This window comes from Podarcis bocagei, assembly GCF_964188305.1.
Source record: "Podarcis bocagei genome assembly, chromosome: 1".
NCBI lineage: Eukaryota > Metazoa > Chordata > Lepidosauria > Squamata > Lacertidae > Podarcis > Podarcis bocagei.
Window position 1 is genome coordinate 32,585,504 of NC_138125.1, and position 20,153 is coordinate 32,605,656.

General features: G+C 39.5%; 1 protein-coding gene and 1 long non-coding RNA gene across 5 annotated transcripts in view; both read right to left on the bottom strand.

The window, feature by feature from the left end:
* Nucleotides 1-4,942: 4,942 nt before the first annotated feature.
* The window catches only part of YLPM1 (YLP motif containing 1), a 54,007-nt gene continuing 38,796 nt past the window's right edge, over nucleotides 4,943-20,153 (bottom strand). For 3 of the 4 annotated variants that reach the window (XM_081201789.1, XM_081201791.1, XM_081201788.1), the window contains 4 exons: nucleotides 13,840-13,891; nucleotides 6,899-7,029; nucleotides 5,631-5,812; nucleotides 4,943-5,340 (listed from right to left, as the gene is read on the bottom strand). In XM_081201789.1, coding sequence (XP_081057915.1) covers nucleotides 5,666-5,812; nucleotides 6,899-7,029; nucleotides 13,840-13,891 — 330 coding nt within the window. In that variant the 3' untranslated portion in view covers nucleotides 4,943-5,340; nucleotides 5,631-5,665. Of the gene's footprint in view, nucleotides 5,341-5,630; nucleotides 5,813-6,898; nucleotides 7,030-13,839; nucleotides 13,892-20,153 lie in introns of those variants that run through there. The other variant, XM_081201790.1, reaches the window with a different exon arrangement.
* On the bottom strand, nucleotides 9,216-13,832 carry LOC308591244. The gene is made up of 2 exons (XR_014010086.1): nucleotides 10,598-13,832; nucleotides 9,216-10,563 (listed from the first exon to the last, which is right to left on the bottom strand). It is a non-coding gene; the product is annotated as an uncharacterized lncRNA (long non-coding RNA).

Below are 20,153 nucleotides of genomic sequence, written 5' to 3' on the forward strand. Positions count from 1 at the left end.
TTAGATTTAATGAAGAACCATTCTACTATAATGGAGCACTTGTTTATTGAAAGAATCAAAAGACAACTTGGGACGACATCGGCAGAGTTCACTACTGCAGCTATCAAATGTCACAATTCAGCCTAAAGCAATCCTAACGACCGCTCATTCCATTATATGTGATTTGTAAACATAATACAGTAGTGTCTATTTTTGAAAGAGCAGTTCCCAAAGAATGCAAGCTGCCATGGTTATTATCGATGCATTCGATCATGGACTCCCATGGTTAGTAGCAATATGCATCAAAGTATCATACACAGTGAAGTCAATGTATGGCAAAACCATCCTCATCCTCGGCATGAGGATCATCCTTGTCTTCTGCTTTCGGTCACAGAGTTTGGTAATAAGTGATACAGGGTTGTATTCAAGAAAGAACTAAGGTGAACATCCCATTAGTTCAAGGATTCCTCCTTGCATAATGGGAGTTCCACCTGTCCCTCTGTGCACCTCCTAAATCTGTTCTGGAGGTTTCACAAACACTTTGGAGATTTGTGGACAGGGCAGGACAAGGCATGCACAGAGGGATAGAGGGAGGGAAAGAATTCCTATTGTGCTAGCACAAGAATCTGAGTACTGGCCACAGTGTCCCTATGGAAGTACCATTTGTGTAGCTGGATGATGGTCACACCCAATTTTGGAATAAGTCCCTATGCTGCAGGAGGCAGCACAATCAAGAGTGAAGCAAACTGTAACCGAATATAGAATATACACACTTAAAAGTAGTTGGGAAGAAGGTGAAGGGTGGAACCAGCATGACAAGTGAGAAAATGTAAGGCGAAGAAGTTGTAGTGTGCCTCCTCCAGCCCCAGGTAAGTAACTGTAAAATCTTTAGAAAGATTTGTAAATGTATACAGCAGTCAATGTATATTACCCTATCACATACACTCTGGCAGCTCACAACTCCTACCATTATAAAACTACAATCCCCAAAGTAATGAAAATATAGTAGAGAGAAAAAAGAAGAAACCAGAAAAAGTAACATGAGAGAAAAGGGTGTTGGGGTTGTGTTAGTGCAAATCGATATGAGCGCTCATGCTTAAAAACTGAAATAAAACCAACTTTTCTGCCAGATTAAAACAAATTGAATGTGAAAGGCACTTTGGTCAAGTGATATGTGAGGAAAATGTTGGATTTTTGTGTGCAAGGATACTGGTTTATCCATCTCTGTATTGCAAAAACCATTTGTCAGAATTGGGAGAGGCTGTGAAAACACTGGACAGGTGTCTGGAGCAGTGATGGACTGGCTGCGAGCCAATAAACTGAGGCTGAATCCTGATAGGATGGAAACACTTGGGTGTTTTCCACGAATCAGAATTAGGTGTATACCCTTTTTCTGGGAGACGCTGCACTCCCCCTGAAAGATCAGCCTGAGAGTGCTCCTAGCTCCCAACTTGTCTCTGAAGTCTCAACTGGCTTCTGTGGCTAGGAGTGCTGATGCCCAACTTAGGCTGGTTTGCTGGCATTAGCCGTTTCAGGGCTGGGATAGCCTGCCCTTTGTTGTCCATGCTCCAGTGACCTCCTTGGAGTATAGGTGGCGGCCATTTTAGGTGTGTTCAACTGACGCGTGATCGTTGACACGCAGGTTCTTTTGAACCCAAAAGAAGGCGGAATGAGGGCGGGACATGTTTATAGACACTCTGCCAACATGCACAAGGGCCAGGAGTGGAATTCCCATGAGAAATGGTAGCCAATGGTACTTGACGGTCCGGGAGCTCCAGGTGGTGCAGAATGAAACTGCTACGTTAAGAAGCAGGGCAGCTGGATGGGACCGTAACAACAACAACAATAATAATGGTACTCAAGTGGTATGTACCAAGTCATTGATCAAAGCATTCCACCCTCATAAACACCTCATTCCAAGCTCAAAGATCAAGGAGTCCACTAACTTTTAATACTAAGCTGATAGTAAAATGATGCAAATTGCTCTTAGTGAGGGCAACCAATGTGCCATTTACACAAAGAATATTGCATACATTATTTAATACCTACCCTGTTTTTCAATTACAATTCTACAAAGCTGTGACAGATAATTATTCAGAAGCTGAATAATTATCACTTTGAGGATGTCAAACATGTGGAATGAAAGGCACCAGAAATTACTTTTGTAATTCATTAGTTTATTATTTTTTTGCTACTATTCAAATAGTCATCAATGACCCAAGTACATGGGTCCTATTGAAGTATTGGTCTAATGATGGGTGGGTATTCAAAGTGGTGCCGAAGATCTGAACAGCCTCCCAAGGGACAGCTGCTTCATCCCTCTTCTGCTTTTAGATAGACAGTGAAGATTGTTTTATTTCAACAAGCTTTTGTAGATTATTTCCCTCATTTTATTTCATCCTGTCAATGCCCTTTTAATCCATTTTCAGGACTGTTATGGTTTCATTTATTACATCATTTTTCTGACTATAAGTTGTCTTGAAAATCATACATGCTGAAAAATAAAGCCAAGGCAATGGGTCTCCCATGTGGTCTGTCCACAACTGTTCTTCAGAGGCATTCCATGGAGTCTCAAAGAAAGTAAAAGGAAAAAGAAAAGAAAACTATGAAAAAATAGGTGTCACCCTTGTTGGTCCATTGGAATATCCATTACATACTTCCAGTCATACCATTTCAATTGTTCATCTCTTTCTTCCCCCTCTTGCCATCTCTCCCTTCTTGCGAAAGGGAGTGTATGGGGTGTTAGGGGAGGAGCAAGACCGGGGGGGGGGAGAGACATCATGCTCCATCTGGGGTTGTTTGTCCATCTTTGGTCCCCATCTTGCATTCAGCTCTCACCTGTGGCTCCTAGAAGCTGTCAGCACAAGACAGCGGCTGCACCCGGAAATGGCTTTGACTGGCCGGTTAAACCAAGTGAGGATAGCTGATGGGTCTCAAACCCTCGGTGAGTTAGGGACTTCTCCTGCATGCGAAAACAGGTTCCAGTGGATTGAGTGGACGAGACCAACAGTGGGACCAATGCTCAAGAAGGTGGGTTCTGTATGTGATGTAGAGGGAAGTGAGGGGCAGATGGGGCTTGTCAATCTGAGAACGCAGCACATCTGGGAGAAGGAAAACACCTAAACATCAGCTGCCTTGTGGGATATCTTCAGGAGAAGAAAAGTCTAAGGAGGAAACCCTAAACAAATCTGGAGTGGAGTCCCTAAGACAGCAGGATGGCATCTTGTATGTCTCTTTCCAGCAACTCCTGCAGCCAAGCACGTGCCAAACATACTGCTCTGCTTTCCTCTGGACCACATAAATGAGGCCAAGAGGGGAGTCTTGTTGTCTTGGCAGCCCAGGACCTCCATACATGCTGCCCACGCTTGTGTCCTGGAGAGGTCATTTTGGTGCTTTTGCAGCAGTTTGACTTCACCCTCAGGGGCGCACTCCACTATCTCGCTTGAGATACAGATGCAAACAATCACTACATATTGTATGTGTGGCAAGTTGTCCATAGGTGGTGCTATCAAACCATAGGAGTCAGGGAAAGGTGAATGAACACATAGAACAGGAATAGAAGAATTGCAACCACAAATATATAAATGACTCCACATAATGTACCGAACTATAGTATGATGCTTGGTAGTATCAAAAGGCACCAAAGTTGTGACTGAAAATGATGGTAAACCAGCAATTAAAGTACAGCACAATTACTTATATCCAGATATAGTATGACAGGAAGATTCAGACCTGAGTTAGACAAGATGCAGTGAGAATCCTAGGTCTTCCATTTCCCCTCCTTCGTTCTGCAAAAGAGCAGTAAGCCACAACAGCCAGCTTAACTAAGTACCATGTGGAAGTAAGTTGGTTTATATATGAAAGGCATCACTACATAAAAACCCACAATTCAATCAGTCACCTCTGCAGAGTTCAAACATGAGATTCTCCTGAGCATTTTTATCTGAAAGATCCAGTTATTATTCCAGCAATGTAGGTTCCCTTTGTCTTCTCACAAAATTGTGAGTTTCATTTAGAAACAAAGAGTGCAACTCTTGAACTTCATAAGGTCACAAGAGCTTCTAATTTCCCATGTCTCCTTGTAATTACTGTGAAATGCAGGCCCACAAATAGCTTACCAAATAATAAAAAGTCACAGTGCGACAAAATAGGAAAGTATACATATGAATAAGCTTTTGTAGCCATTTAACATTCTGCACTGTATCCAAATATTCTATTGTTCATTCTGGGAACAGTTTCCAAATTATACATAATTAAGCAGACTAGAAAATGTCAAGTAAACAAATATATTACAATGATAAACCATTCATTAAATACTAAACAGTGACCCTCCTTCAATACAGCAAAGAATGCCCTCATCATTACTAATGTACCCATGAATAAAAATAATTTGCTAGGCAATCACAAACTGATTGGCTAAGAAGAGTTAATGAAGCATCTTTCAAGACCACCACCACCACCCTTTTTCTAAAAGAAAACTAAGATAGCAATGGTCTCATTCAAACGATTTGGCACCTTCTCCATCCATATAATTCATAACACAAACCACTGAATTGGAACTCAAAAAGGACAAAAGCAGTTCATTGCATTTGTTCGTTAGCAAGCATGCAAAACGGAGCATGTAACAAGACAGAGAGAACATTGTATGTAAAGTTGCTTGACCATCCTCCTTGAGGCAAATCATTTTCTCTCCAACATAAAATAAAGCCTTCTTCTTAGGATAGTTGAAATGGCTTTTAATCTCCATGCACACACTAATGCTTTCTGGCGTTAGTGTGCACATTTAATTTTGTGTGTGAAGAATAAAATTGTTTTGAACAGGAAGTTTATAAGGAAACACGACATGTTAATGACCAAGGGCTCCGACATTCCGCAAAGAGTTGAAGGGCTCATCTTTTTAAGCAAACCACACAAACACAAAATAGAGCAGCCTTTATAATATATGGTCGACTAAGTCATTCACTAGGTTCGTAGTGAAAGTTTATTGTTCTGTTTTCTAGTACAATAAACTACAAAGTTTGTACAGTAAAAAATAACAACAGCCACAAAGCAACAATGCAATTGTAATGCTGACATTCTGCGACAGTACAGAAGAAGAAATGTCCATGGGCTCATCTTTCCACTCTACTGAACGCATAAAAGCTAGAACTACTAATTTTAACACAAAAACCTTTCACATTTAGATGCAAGCTCCATATAACTTGGGGGTGCTGGATATCACCAGGTAGAATTCCAAGGAATGCAATAGGGAAGAACACACAAAAAAATGAAGTTTCGAAAGAAAAGAACCGCACAACTCTCCAGAGGGCGAATGACAAGTTCCAGGTCACCCTGTGTTCAGTTCTCATCAAAGCAAACTGCCTGCAGGGAAAAGGAAACTGTTACAGAAAAGTAGTTAAGTTTTGGGGACTGTGAGAAAAAAGCAGACTGCTGTTCAGTAGCCAGGCTTTCCCTCAATTTTTTGAAGTGTGGCATTCCAATTCCCTCCAGCCACAGTGCATCATATAGAGGAGACTGGACATCAAATAGACATGCACAACTGACAAGTCTATCTATGCCTTAATGTCCAAATTATTATCGAGCGGAGAATGCTATCATTGTTTATTCTTTAGGTCATTCTCAAAAACTCACCAAGACACAGGAGCTCTTACCTCATAGGTAGAAAAATTCTACTTGACAAATTGCGTCAGATGTACTTTGTGCGATTGAGGGCTCTCTCAGCAAAATGACCACTTTCATCGGTGATTTTCTCCCAATCAGTTTGTCCCACCACAAAACCAATGGCCCTCTTTCTGTCTGCATCCTTTTTTTCTTCAAGGTCTGCCCACCTTACCTACGAAGAACACAGCATTGGGATGATACTCAGTTCCAGAAAACGAAGCGAGACATTTTTGCCAATACTACAGTTTTGCACTCAGCGAAGGCTTCAGACAACTTAGAAAAAGGGAAGGCAACTTTACTGGTTCAGCATTCTAGAATGCTCAAAGATTTGCGACCCTCACAAGTTTGCAAGTAGAATTTATTTAGTGTCATATTTATTTATTAAATTTAGATCCCACATCTTCTTCCGAAGAGCATAGGAACTAGTGCTCTGAATGTGCAAAGCAGGGAGCCTTTCACGAAGATTTTTGCCCCCTCTTCAGCAGATGTGAAACTGTTCACAAGGAATTCGCTGGGGGAAAAGAGTGAACCTGTCCCAGTTGCCGAGATGAGAGAGATGACATTCCTTGGCTCGGCTCCATTTGCGTTTAGTTTAGTAGTTGAGCAGGAAGGGGATATGTATAAAGATGCACAACCAAATGTGTGCCTTACTACTGTAAGGGAGTGCAGATGTGATTCTTCCATTTGCATGGCATTACTTTCAGTGGGATGCATGGGACAAGGAAACTGCCAGCGCACTGTAGCAAGTTGTCCAGGCAATGAGGATGTGCTCCCTTCCCACCACAATGGATGCAGGTGCGAAAGTGAAAGCATATGTGGAAAGAAGTGCAGGGTTTTCCCCTGTGTCCTCTCCCAACACCCCCTTCCAATGTTTGGTACAAAAAAATCAAACATCATTACAATTTGGCCTAGCACTAAGTGGAACCAATCATTCTTCAGGGAACCTCCATATTTTCCATTTCCCTAGTTATTTACTGTTTCCTCATCTTCTTACTAAGTAGCCTCTGCTTCCTTTAGCTATAAATGCGTACAACTAAGCTTTGCTATCTCCCCTGTTTTTACAGGAGCATGACGAGATACGGATTTTTAGAAGAAATTTTCAGAAAGAGAAATTGAATCAAATGGACATTAAAATGAAAGCAATGGCCCCACAGTGCTTCCAAACATAGATTAGCTGAACCAAACATATAGTTCATGCTTTATGGAAAACCTTCTGGGTGAGACCCTCTGAGACATTAAACCAAAATTACTTTATTACCCTCTTCTTTCCAGGTTCAGAAGCACGGGTATCATAATCATCTGGAAGCTGAAGATAATCTTCCATTCTGCTGGCAATTGCTTCCCAATCACGCTTCCTCTTAGCACCAGTTCGCAAGCCATCCAATTTGTCTGAGAACAAACATACAGCCTCAGGGTTAAAGGGGAAAAGCACACTTGTGTAATGCCCAATACAAACAAGATGCATGGGAATGCTTTCAGAAGGGCAAGCTGCTATCTTATAGCAGTGGTATATGCAAGTTCTTGGGTGTCTTCATGAGTAAAATGGCAAAACCCATTGTCACTTTTTTGAAGCATCAATCTGTGATGATCCGGGAGAAAAATTTGTGCTGGATAATCATACAACAGGCCATATAATGTAGCGATACTTGAACATGTTTTTGAAAATGATACAAATTTAAATACTAAAGGAAGTTTTTAATACCTTGTGTTATACCAACGCTGTGGCAAATGCGTACCAGTGCACCTGCCAGATATCTACATTTATTTTTGAAAGACTATAAGATGGCTTTTGAACTGCCTGTGTTGGAGTCAAGGACATTTGACTTGTGGTGCAGAGCACCAGACATAAAAGGAATAAACCCACAAGCAGTTTCTCACTTTCTTCCTTTGCTTGAACAGATATGACTGTCCTCATGTGAAGTTCAGTATTACTGTTCTAATAAACTTTTGGTGTGGTCAAGTTTTTTCTGAACATTAATCTTTAAAAATGTGTATTATTAGGAAGCAGTTGCTACTGCAGAGAAGCAAACTGGTATGAATAGGTGAAATTTGTGTCAGAGCTCACAAATATTTTCTATATGCATAATTCCCCCCCCCCCCGGTTCATAATGTACTACACAATTCAAATAATGTACTACACAATTTAAAATTATTTATACCAATCTATTTTAAGTGTACAACAGTATGTTTAATGCTATAGGTTTTCTAAATGGTTCCCAGAGATTGCTATTAAAAATTAGCAAAACCCCAAACTATCTGTTTGTAGACAGAGCCTTGCCTTGCCTATTTGCCAGAAAGCAGAAAGTATCAATTTAAAGAACTGCAAAAATTAGCTTATTTATTAATCCAGTGAACTAAAGAAGCAGCTATATCTAATTTAACATCAAATTACAAAAGAATTTTCTGTAAATCAGAACAAAAATGTTAAGTATTAAATAATTTCCATTCAAATAATCTAAACGCCATTTTTCTATTTTTCCTGGAACTTCAAGCCTGAATGATGATAAATGCTATAAAATTTACTCAAAATTATATTATTTGGAAGAATAATATTTATCTACTATTTAGCTACACTTATTTTAACCTATTTTTAAAAGTTAAACATGCTAAATATATCCAATTAAAAATGGCAGTTACAGCTCCAAAGATACCATCTGCCAATAGTCAGACAAAAGTATTGTTAACATTCTGCAATAATAGAAGTGTTTTGAAATCTGAGTGTTATGCACAACATTGCTCAGAAAAAAAACATTTTCTATCAAAGAGTTTAGAATCACGAATAGCAACAATTAATGTATAAATGCCATGTTAGCAGATATCTTTACATATTCATTTAAGATTCTAAGATATGAGGTTGGAACTTGTACAAAAGAGGGCCAGGAACCAAAATGTGCTTGTGCATATGTTGCAGATTTTTCTTTCCACATGTCATTCTTCAATGCTGCATAAAAATATGTTCCAGAACATCACCCCATCTTCAAAGCAACATTGGGGGCTACAGGAGGGGAGAAAATCACTGCTGCTCATGCAGCTCCTTGGACACTCATCCAGGAATCAAATTGTTCTGAATGAAAGCATAAACTGGCTTATCTGATCATCAACATAGAAAAGTTTATTCCCTCATTCAGATGGGATATGAATGGTGTATGCAATAGAAAAGTGAGAAAGAGGTACTGAACAAAAAGTCCTTGTTCATTCAGCGACCTGTTTCATAATATTTCGTTCCTTTTCACGGTGTATTTTTAAAATGTGATGTAATTTTAAAAGGTATTATGGCACAATTTATCCTGCTTATTTCCAATATGGAAGCCCTTCAAGCTTCTGATCAAATGCCATTCACACTGATATGGATGTATTTTTTTCTGATCATGATGCGTATGCCTTATACAAATATGCTATAGTGAGTAAACGTCTGCTTAAGCTTTTTTCTGTAGTTATTCCACAAGCACATCCATGGTACACTGAGGATTCCAATCACTGAGGTTTTTTCACTGCTTTAGTGACCTCGTTGCATTGTTATATGTGTGGTGTTCTTTCTGTTGCCTGCATTTAACTTCCTTGTAAAATAAATTTCCACGAGGAGAGAAAAAAGTGATGTGAACCTAAAACTCTGCAAAATTCAACAAATACTTACCTCAATAAACATAAAATAAACAAAGAACAGCTTAAGATATAAAGTGCCAATAGTGATAGCCATTTCACACTTTGTTTTTATAAAACAGTGGAGACGAACATTAGATCTATGTTTCCCATGAAGTTTGAATTGGTACCAAAATAATGTGGGAAAAAATGAATAAAGAGAGTCACTGCAAATGTGAAGTTGTTAGATGGACTCATGATCACTTAGCAGCAGTTACATTTTTAGCTGAGGTAACAAATCATTTGCAAGCAGGTATGCAAGGAAATTTCAGGTACATAGTATTCAGACGAATGCCAATGCAGCATTTTATGTTATAAGCAACATTTACTACAATAAAAGGTTTAGCGTTTTACATACATCTATGAATCAGGAATCTAACACAGTGACATTTCATTGAGGTTTATGTGGGAGCACTCACAGGGGCAAACATTTGGATCAGATCGCAACATTCAACAGCATTTTGTTTCAGAGCAACTTGGGATGATGAGCAGTATTCCTACACTACCTAAATGATTTTCTTTCTAAGTTGCCCTCATAAAATAACTTCCACCAGGAGGGATGGGAGGTGGGTATGTCAACTATGAATACCACTGGCCATGGTACTTCTGGTATGTTAAGTTGGGAACGGGAGGGACTGTGCTTCTGTTCCTATGTGACCAATCAGTTCCGAAAGGTACTCTGCTCCATGGAATTTATGCTACAGGGTTCAAAAAATATCCATCTTGAGTTCCTTGCTGTGTAATGTGCGTCTGAAATGACTGAGAGAGGTCACCTGCAGACCTGGTCTGAATTGCCATCAGTATTAACATTTGACACACGGATTCTCTTTCCATCTACATCAAAATGGACTACAGAAGCTCTGAACATGTGTTTGAAATTGGGGAAGAGGTTGGAAAAATAAAGATAGACCTTCTGATTAGCTTTAATCAGATGAAAGGTTAAACGTTCTTTTTGTCAGAGTGGTCAACCAGACACTTCAGGGAATCTCACCAGAATGGCATGAGGCCAACAGCCCACCACACCTCTTGCTGGTACCCAGGAACTGGTAGCAAGAAACACTGCAAAGTAAGACTGAAGTACTGCTGGCTGGTGATGTAGTTCAGCAAGAAAGGATTTGGACAGTTCTTGGTGGGCTTGCATTCACCCTAAAGGATTGGGTTTGCAGCCTGGTGTTCTTAGGTCTGGTCTTGCAGATAACTTGAGAACCCTTCATGGCTCATAGCACCTTTTAAGCAACCTCACTTGGTACACAAGCCGTGGTCATTTTTTTAAAAAAACAAGCTCTGACCAGAGTTATGTTATGCATGCCTCGATAACCTCCAGATTAGATCAGTGCTATTTGCTTTAAGTGAGATATCCTTTCAAGATCACCCAGAAACTTCAAATAATTTAGAACAAAGTGGCAAGTCTTACCTAGAACTGATAAGACTGATAGAAGGAACATTCTCAACAGCACTTAAAGAGGTTTCCTGTCTTCCAATTTGTTTCTAGGCACAATTCATGATGCTGGCTCTGATTAAAGAGCTCTAAAGCATTGGCTTGGGCCAGGTTAGCTGAAAAACCACCTATTCCCTAACAAACCTGCCCAGTTATTGTCTTCACAGGTTCTACTAAGCATGCCCCTACCTTTGAGTTGACATGGAGGGCAACAAAGGCTGGTGCCTTCTGGCTCATTGCACCATCTGTAGAGCTCCCTCTAACGTCCATTTGCTTAGTACCCTCCTTCGACCATTTTCAAGATGCCAGCTAAAGGCACTGGCTCTTTGCACACCCTTTATTACCTTTGCTTTCACGGCTGTCTTAAAACTGCTTTGACAGATGATTAAAATTGCTTCTAACCCCCATCGCCCCAATTGCCGACAGTTATGTTTTGACAATGGACTGAATTATTTATTTACACGAATTTCAATACCCTTGGAAGCTGCCTCAAATCAAAGCTAAGAGCTGAAGCACTAACATTTTAAAAGTAAATTAATGTAGGACTCTTCCTTATGTAAAAAATGCTACTGCTGGAAGTTTTACATACAATGTTCTTATGAGACTATTGGTTTGTTTACAACAGTCACATAAAGACAAATTGTGCCTCTACAGTGAGTATGTGACCCCAACAATTATCAGTTCATGAACTTATCTACACACACCTCATTCAGCGTCCACCCAACCATAAGGGCAACACGGTAAGACAGATGTCTCCTACTATTTGTTACAGAGCAACAGTTAGAAATTACAGGAACCCCCAGGTGCAGAGTAAGCAAGGAATGTTTCCTATATAATTCTGCCATTTCCTCCCCATTGAATGTAGTATGCACATCTGAATGTATTCTATGCAAATCACAATGTACTGCTATCTCCTGCTTCGGCACCTCCAGAATTACCATCAGAAACCTTGGCCACCAGTTCCAAGTCACTGAATATCTAATTTAACCTAACGGACTGAAAACTCATGAAACTACTATAATACTGAGACGATAGTAAGGAACACTCTCTGAACTTGAACAGGGACTGAGTATGTAAAAACTCTCAAATATGCATTTGTATATAAAATTAATTACTGAATGCAAAAGGAAAAACTTCCTATAGTTAGTATAGTTAGTCAGATATACAAGAGTATATGAGGTCAAAATGCACACACTCCCATAAGAAAACCATGTACCGTAACTACTTACGAACTATGTTAAATCCATCAAGATTTTACACTACGCAGGTATGACAAAATATGACACTGAATTAGAGACAGTAATATATACATTTCTTGCATGTGAAGACTTTATTGGGGAGATTCTTTTCAACTACTTAGCTCTCCAGCATGAGATTTTGGCTGATATTAGGAATTTACGATGCTCTTTTGAGATTTCAATAGCACATCCAACAGAACTTAGCAGCAGAAAAGGTGCCACAACTGAAAGGGCTATTTTATGCAAATAGTACAAGCAGTGAAATAGTCTCTTTATACTGCACCCTAACACTGCGTATGAGCGTATACACTGTGTGTGTATGTACTGTGAGCATGCAATATTCAAATTCAAACTCTCAAGGGTCACCACACACACTTTGTTTTCCAGCTTATGCTACATACTCTCAATGTAATCCAAAGCAGAGCCATAGCTTCTCAGATAGCATGTTCAATTAATCAATTCTAAATTGATTATGGAAAGCCCTTTCCTCTGTTGTATGATTGACACCAACCCAGACTGATATAGATATCTGCTCTGCAGTTTAATATAATTTTATTTACTGTTTCAGATGATTTTTTAACTTTTGTATTGCCATTGTGTATTACATTGACTTTTACAGCACTGAGACTGCTGTGATAAAGGGCAGGTTATCAGTGCTTTAAATACATAGACAAATGCTGAATATGCCTGCAGTACCTAAAATCCTGGAAGTTAAAGGTACAATGGAACCTCGGAAGCCAAACGTAATCTGCTCTGGAAGGACGTTCGACTTCCGAAACATTCAAATTCAGAGGCGCGGCTTCCAGCTAGGCTTTTTGCACATCAGAAGTCGAATGTTCAGATTCCGAGGAATGTTTGAAAACCAGAACATTTACTTCTGGGCTTTTGACGTTCGGGAGCCGAAATGTTCGGGAATGAAGTGGTTTACAATGAAGGGAATGGAGTACTTTATTAGTATTTTGTCCAGCAAAGCTTTCAAGACTGATGCTGGAAAGCAGCACTAATGGTTTAATTCAATCTGTTTAACAGAGAAACTGAAAAGTAATGGGAGTTCCTTTATGCCAACATATATCGTATTGTTCAGCATTACGTATATATTATTTCTTTGATTATTTCTTTCACAAATGTGCTAATAAAATTGATTTCAATGGTCAAGCCAACTTCCTTTTGAATAACGTTTATTCCTATGAATCCTATGAAACAAAAGCTGCACTTCTACAAGGCTTTTCGATGCATTACTTAGGCTGGTCAATTAAATTACTGCATTATGGCAGTAGTATAAGAGGAAGCATGCTATTAAATAAGATGGTTGAAAACAAACGTAAGACAGAAACAAGATGAAGTATGGGCTTCATATCTTCACTCAGAAGTACTGAGGCTTAATTACATGTAAAGAATGAACTGACACTTGATGTCATCACAAGTTGACCAAACTTTCTAGTAACAGTACTTAGACATGCTTGTGGTCATTTGTTGTTCCCAACTACGCTAAAGCAAAGCATAATGCCGAACAACATATGAAAACTAATCCATTTAATATAAATGCCCCGTGAATAAAATTATGGTGTAAAGAAGAATATAAATTGATTATATTATCCTCAGCAGGAAATGCAAATACAACTCACTTATTTGAATGCTAGAATAAAAGTAACTGCATCACGCAAACCACACAAAAAGCTGCAAGTTAAAGGATTTGATTATTTGTACCTTTTCCAACAATAAAAGGTAAGTGCATATTACACAGCTCAGAGATATTTGTATTTTCAGAAATGGCATACTCAATTCATATCATTTTGCCTTAGGCAAGTGTTCAGAGCTGCAAACAAGAGATGTGCAAATACTGTCATATATATTTTACTAGGAAAAAAGAAATGAAATACCCACCTAGTTTTGCTTCAGAAGTATCCATCTCCCATTTGCTTTTCGGAATGTAACCCTAAATCATATACAGAGAGAAGCTCGAAGGATTAGAGAGAGATAAGAGACATAACATACATTTTAATTGGCAAAAGCATTATACTGTAAACATTTCCTTAGGGCTACCTGAATGAGAACTGTGAATGGGAAGAATGTTTTTTAAAATGCAAATTACTGCAAACAAAATCATCATTCCATCATATCCAGTGCAAGATACCACTCTCAGTAAATAAAGGGCTCCTGAGTCAGTTTACAGCAACAACAGTAGAAATACATATTACATATTTCTCAATGTGGCATGATCTGAAGTATATTTGTGACAAGTCACAGAGACCCATGCACATCATGACTCTCCAGATATCCCCAGCTCTGTGTGCTGCGTCATAATGCCCTATTTTTTGGGAGGGGGAGAGGGTGTAGCAGGAAGGAGGCTTAAGAGGTTCTAGGGTTGGAGTAAAGAGTTTTACCCATTGTTATTTGCATTCTTTCCAGAGTACTTTCCACAAACATAGGATCAAATTATTTATTTGAAATAGGTATCTTTTTTCAACTGTACAGAAGAATTCCGCAATTTGTGTTCCGACTACACAGTGTATTTTTATTAAACGATTTTATAATGGCACAAATATTTAATGTGAGAGAACATAAAAATGCCGTGCGAATCCGCTTTTATTCCTTTGGCTAGCTTTAGATTATATTTTATATATGAGGATATCTCCATATGCTCACCTTGAGTTTGATGATGTTTATGTTATATAGTGCTAGTCACAGATGTAATGCCAAGTGTAATGTGTGAACTTAAACAAGTCCGGTTCCGATCCAACAGAGCATGTCTGAAGTACTTCATGAGTAACTTGCTTTTTCAAAAATAAGAAGAAATCCCATCAACCAGCTATTTGGTAGCAAATGGGACTGAATACAGTGATTGTTCTTTCTTCTGAGCAGCTGACACTATTTCAGCTTTGTAAAGAAAACAATGTTTATGCAGCCCGGGCTGCTGGATTGGAAAGCGGTACTGAGAGAGAAACACATGTTTTGTGAACAAGAATGCTCCATTCAGCTACTGACACACATGCACGGGCCCTAAGTGAAAGTCTGTAATAACAAAAGTACAACCCTAACAATCATTCTTTGTGAAGATTTTATGTGAACGGAGTGTCTCAACTGAATATAACAAACATTTAACTTCATCCAGATAGGACAGATGTACAGTTAGTTGGTAGAAAACCTGATCTAGAAGCAGATGTAGAACCTGTTTTGGATGTACTCTGCATTCCTTTTGATGAATCAGGTTTGTAGCATGAAGAATGCTCCTTGATCCAGTGCTGATTTTCAAGGTTGTGACTTGGGAGTGTCTTTTACGTACTTAGGCTGTTATACCAGCTGCTACCTTCCCTGGAAAATTCACATCTGGTTGTAGTCATTTATGCACCACAAAACTTTGTAACCCGCCTACATGGGGTTGCCCTTGAAAAGTGTCCCAAGACTTTAAATAGTGCAAAATACCACAGGCAGGTTGCCAGCAGGAACGAGCCAGTCAGAGCATATTATTCCAAGTATTGGTTGATCTGCATTGTCTGCTGACTGGTTTCCAAATTCAGTTCAAGGTGTTTGTTCTTACCTTTAAAGCCCTACACATCTTGGGCCCTATGTAACTTAAAGGCCAATGTATCTCTGGTAAGTACTACCTCAAGCGCCTGCACAATGCAAAGTTTGATGGTTGATGGGTAACGAGTTTGGTGGATGTCCTCTAGGAACAGAGAATTTTTAGTAGTACTGCTAGTTCTATGAAATGCTCTCCCCAGAAAGAATCACCTAGCCCAAAATGGTATGCCTCCAGGTGCTAGTCAAAAACTTGACTCTTTGGGAAGACGTTTGGATCCCGGTGATTCTGTTCTCTCATGTATGAGTTATTCCATAGTCCCGTGTTTCCACTGAAATGACTGTGTTGTCTATTTTTGTTCTGCCACTGTGTACTTTTGCTTTGGTTTTTACTGTGCTCTTTCTATTGACCATGTTGCTACCTGTCTGGATTATTTATATAATAAAGCATGATATAAATATTTTAAATATACAAACCTTGTAAACCCTTATAGGTAATTCAGTTCATACAAATCCAATGAATGAGTCTGAATTCCATAAGTACATTTAGTTTCCTCATTTTAGAAATTCAGGAGTTTACTGCTTCTGTGAGAATATTAATCTGATCCTTAGTTCAAACCATGAAAAGCAAACAACAGAGGCCGAAGGCAGAAGTGAAAAAAGGCAGAGGAGGAACTCTTTCTTCTTCTGATAGCCCCACAACTGCTTTTCTCATTCTTTCTCCACCCACCCTTTTGAAATACTGCCCCGGTTGTTGCTTTTCCTTACAAAACAAATTGAGGGAAATGTACACAAAATTTTGTATAGTGTGTAATTTGGCCCTCACTTCTGCTATAAAGAAATGGCATAACACCAATGGAGTAATTCCGATTTCAAGGATGAAAAGCAAAGAACCTCTCAAATTGGCGCAATATCTATCCCTATGTATTTAGAATATTTCCCAGCTATTAGCCATTGGGCCAAATTTCTTCAAGCTGTTTTCAATGGCGCTGAACCTTACCTGTGAGTTCTGCTCACAAAATGGGGCTTCCCTCTCCACTGCAACCTTCTGCACACCCAGAAATGCAGTTCCTGAGGGTTTGGAGACCCTCTGGAAGGGCATGAAATAAGCATGGAAAGGCTGCAATGGGAAGGGAGAAGTGCTGAACATATGTAGTATCTTCCCTTGTGTAAGGAGAAGTACCTTTTGCTTGGCATTTTTGGGTCCAAACCATTGTCACTGTGGATCAGAAAATGTGGATCAAGATGTGGTGAAATAAAAGAAAGTGCACAGTAAGAATAAATGGAGTGTTATTCTAATGGAGGGCTGTAGAAAGTAGAGTCTCTCGAGATTTGGTATTGGGACAGGCACTTTTTAACAATGTAGAATTAGGGGAGAGAAGTGAGGAGGCCAAGTTTGCTGATGTTCACAGGCATTAAAACAAAAAGAGATTGTGAAGAGCTCTGAAAGAACCTCTCCAAACTGTGATAATGGACGACTAAAATGGCAAATGCATTTTAATGTAAAGAAGAGTAAAGTGATACACGTCGGCGCAAAAAATATAAATCTCACGTATATGTTCAAGCGGTTGACTGACCAGGAAGAAGACCTTGGGGTCGTAGTGCATAGCTCGATGGATATGTGAATATGTGGACCCAGTGTGCAGCAGCTGTGAAAAAGGCAAATTCCATGCTTCGGATCGTTGGGAAAGGAACTGAAAATAAAATTGCCGATATCATCATGCCATTTCACAAATCTATAGTGCGACCGCATTTGGAATACCGTGTGCCTTTCTGGTTGCCTATCCTCAAAAAAGATATTGTAGAATTGGAGAAGGTTCAGGAAAGGGCAACCAAAATGATAAAGGGGATGGAGCATCTCCCCTGTGAGAGAAGGTTAAAAACATTTCAGGCTCTTTGGTTTAGAGAAAAGCTGAGCCAGAGGCAACATGACAGAAGTGCATTATGCCATGTACGCTATGGAGAAAGCAGATAATTCCCCCCTCTCTCATAGCAACAGAATCCGTCCAACGAAGCTGAATGTTTCGAGATTCAGGAAAAATAAAAGGAAGTACTTCTTCACATAGTACACAAATTATGGAATTCTATCCATAAGAGGCAGTGATGGCCACCAACTTTAGGAGAGAGGCTTTAAAAGAGAATTAGACAAATGCCATCAAGGGCTACTGACCCTTGTTGTGTCCACTGTCAGAGGAAGTATGCTTCTGAAGAGCAGCTGCTTAAGTGCTGTTGCTGGGGGAAGGTCCAGGACGCTGGTGACTCTCCTTTGCCAAGGTCGTAAGTCAGTCTTAGGGCTAACAAGCTTTGGTATTTGTCCATCCACCTGATGTTTGAAGATCTTCAGGAACAATGACAACCTCCAGACCGGTCCTCTCAGTCCCTCACTGAGTCAGCAGAAAACAGCGCCCCAAAGACTAAACCTGAGGCATCGATGACTACATATTTATGAACCGTGCTCAATAAACCTAACTTTTAATTTAACAGTATAAACCACATTTGTGTGGATTTTTAATAGCTGCTATCCTTCATCCTAATAGTTGTTTCTCATTAACATTCAGAAGGGGATTATTGGGAAACAGTCAGGAACAGGCTACCCTCCTGAGGAAGGCAACATCCTCATGGTCTTTTACATGGTCTGTAAAAGATCTGTGTCCCCCCACAAAAAAAATATCTACCTAATGGTGCTGGATCTGAAGACTTTTAAACAAGAGAACTCAGTGGCTATACCAGATGAACAGACTTTGAGCATCTGAAGCTCTTACACCTTCTGAGGTAAATACTGAATACTCTATGAACATCAAGTCAAAACCATTGCTCTTTGAGTTGGAGTATATTATCCAAATAGTTCACCTTGCATATGCATTTAGAGATCCAAGCTCCAGCTTAATAGGAAGCTTAACCAACAGTCCACTTTTGTACAAAGCCTTACAACTGAAATTAAGACAGCAAAAATACAATGACGAAGTACTACAAATAGAAATCATTGATTCTAAAGCATGGAAACGTCCTTGTGTCCTCATATAATTCACAATGGACCTCCCCACAAGCAGTAATACTATAAATATGTCACCCTCAAAATATGTATCAACTATATATCAAATTATGTATCAACTATATATCTGATACACTCATTTTATAACCCTTTAAAATGGTTATATTCCTGTTTGGGTTCTGTAAACAAAAAATGATTTAAAATAAAACTCAAATACAATACTGTAAACGTTCTATCCTTTCAAAAATAAAAATTTGAAAAGTAAATAAACAATTTATCAACTTGAAACATGTCACGAACAAGCTTCTAAAAATGGCTCTTGGCCCAATATACCAGGGAGGAATTAGGAGTTCTGAATATATATGCATTGTGAAGCATTTTGATTATATCACAACTTAAATGTATCCACTATCATAAAGTTTCACTCATTTGAGACATGGAATTATATCTCGTTGTATGTTTAACCTCCAGTATCTTTGTCTTCCAGGTTACCCAGACTTTTATTCTTGCCATCAGCAGAACTTCCAAAGATCTCAGGAGCCAGTTGCTGGATGCTTTGAGAGATATCAAAATGTTAGCAGTCATTGCTGGGGCATCTCCTTTCATCTCTAGCTACTGCCGCTCAACTTCCAGGCAGATCAGCAAAGCCAACTGAATTCCAGATGCTGGGCTTTGGCTGTTTGCGGCGCATATATGCATATACATGTTGTTGTTGTTTAGTCGTGTCTGACTCTTCGTGACCCCATGGACCAGAGCACGCCAGGCACTCCTGTCTTCCACTGCCTCCCGCAGTTTGGTCAAACTCATGCCGGTAGCTTCGAGAAGACCGTCCAACCATCTTGTCCTCTGTCGTTCCCTTCTCCTTGTGCCCTCCATCTTTCCCAACATCAGGGTCTCTTCCAGGTAGTCTTCTCTTCTAATGAGGTGGCCAAAGTATTGGAACCTCAGCTTCACGATCTGTCCTTCCAGTGAGCACTCAGGGCTGATTTCCATATACATATACGTATACATATATATATATGTGTGTGTGTGTGTGTGTGTGTGTGTATGCGAGAGAGAGAATAATCAAAGAAACATGGTCTTCATAAAACAGTCAGGATCACCTCAGCCTTGCTTGTTCAAATTATTGTCACCAAAAAGCAGGAATATGTATCGAAGTCCAAAGAGGTCTTTCCACTGGCATGATGCTCGTAGCTTCCAGCTGGTTTTTCCAGTACCTTGAGTAACTGTTTTACCTTGATACTGGTTATTTCTTTGTCAGAGATGCATCAATTATTTCTTGACATGTCTCTGAATACAGCACCTTCTCATGATTCAATTATACATGAACCTCAGAAATCTCATAAGTAAGCTGCAGAACCCCAGAATAGTCAAAATCAACTGATGCATGGCACTTTGTCTTCTTCAGGAACTTCAATTCAGAATTCTTTTTGGGGTGAACTGGTTCAGGATCTTGAAGTTCAGAAAGTGTTAATTGTGCCCTATTATCACTGAAGGGGAGGGAAGGTACCAGTGGAACTTCCTTGATGAGTTGTTCAACAGTGGAATGTAAGACCTGTAAGTGCTGTTCAACAGTCAAAATGACTACCTTCCATATCTCAGAAGTAAGCAATGGCACCAAAAGCTTAACTGGATTTCTTCTTTTTTAGTGGAGAGGCTTGACCTGGTTAGGAAAAACAGGACAAAT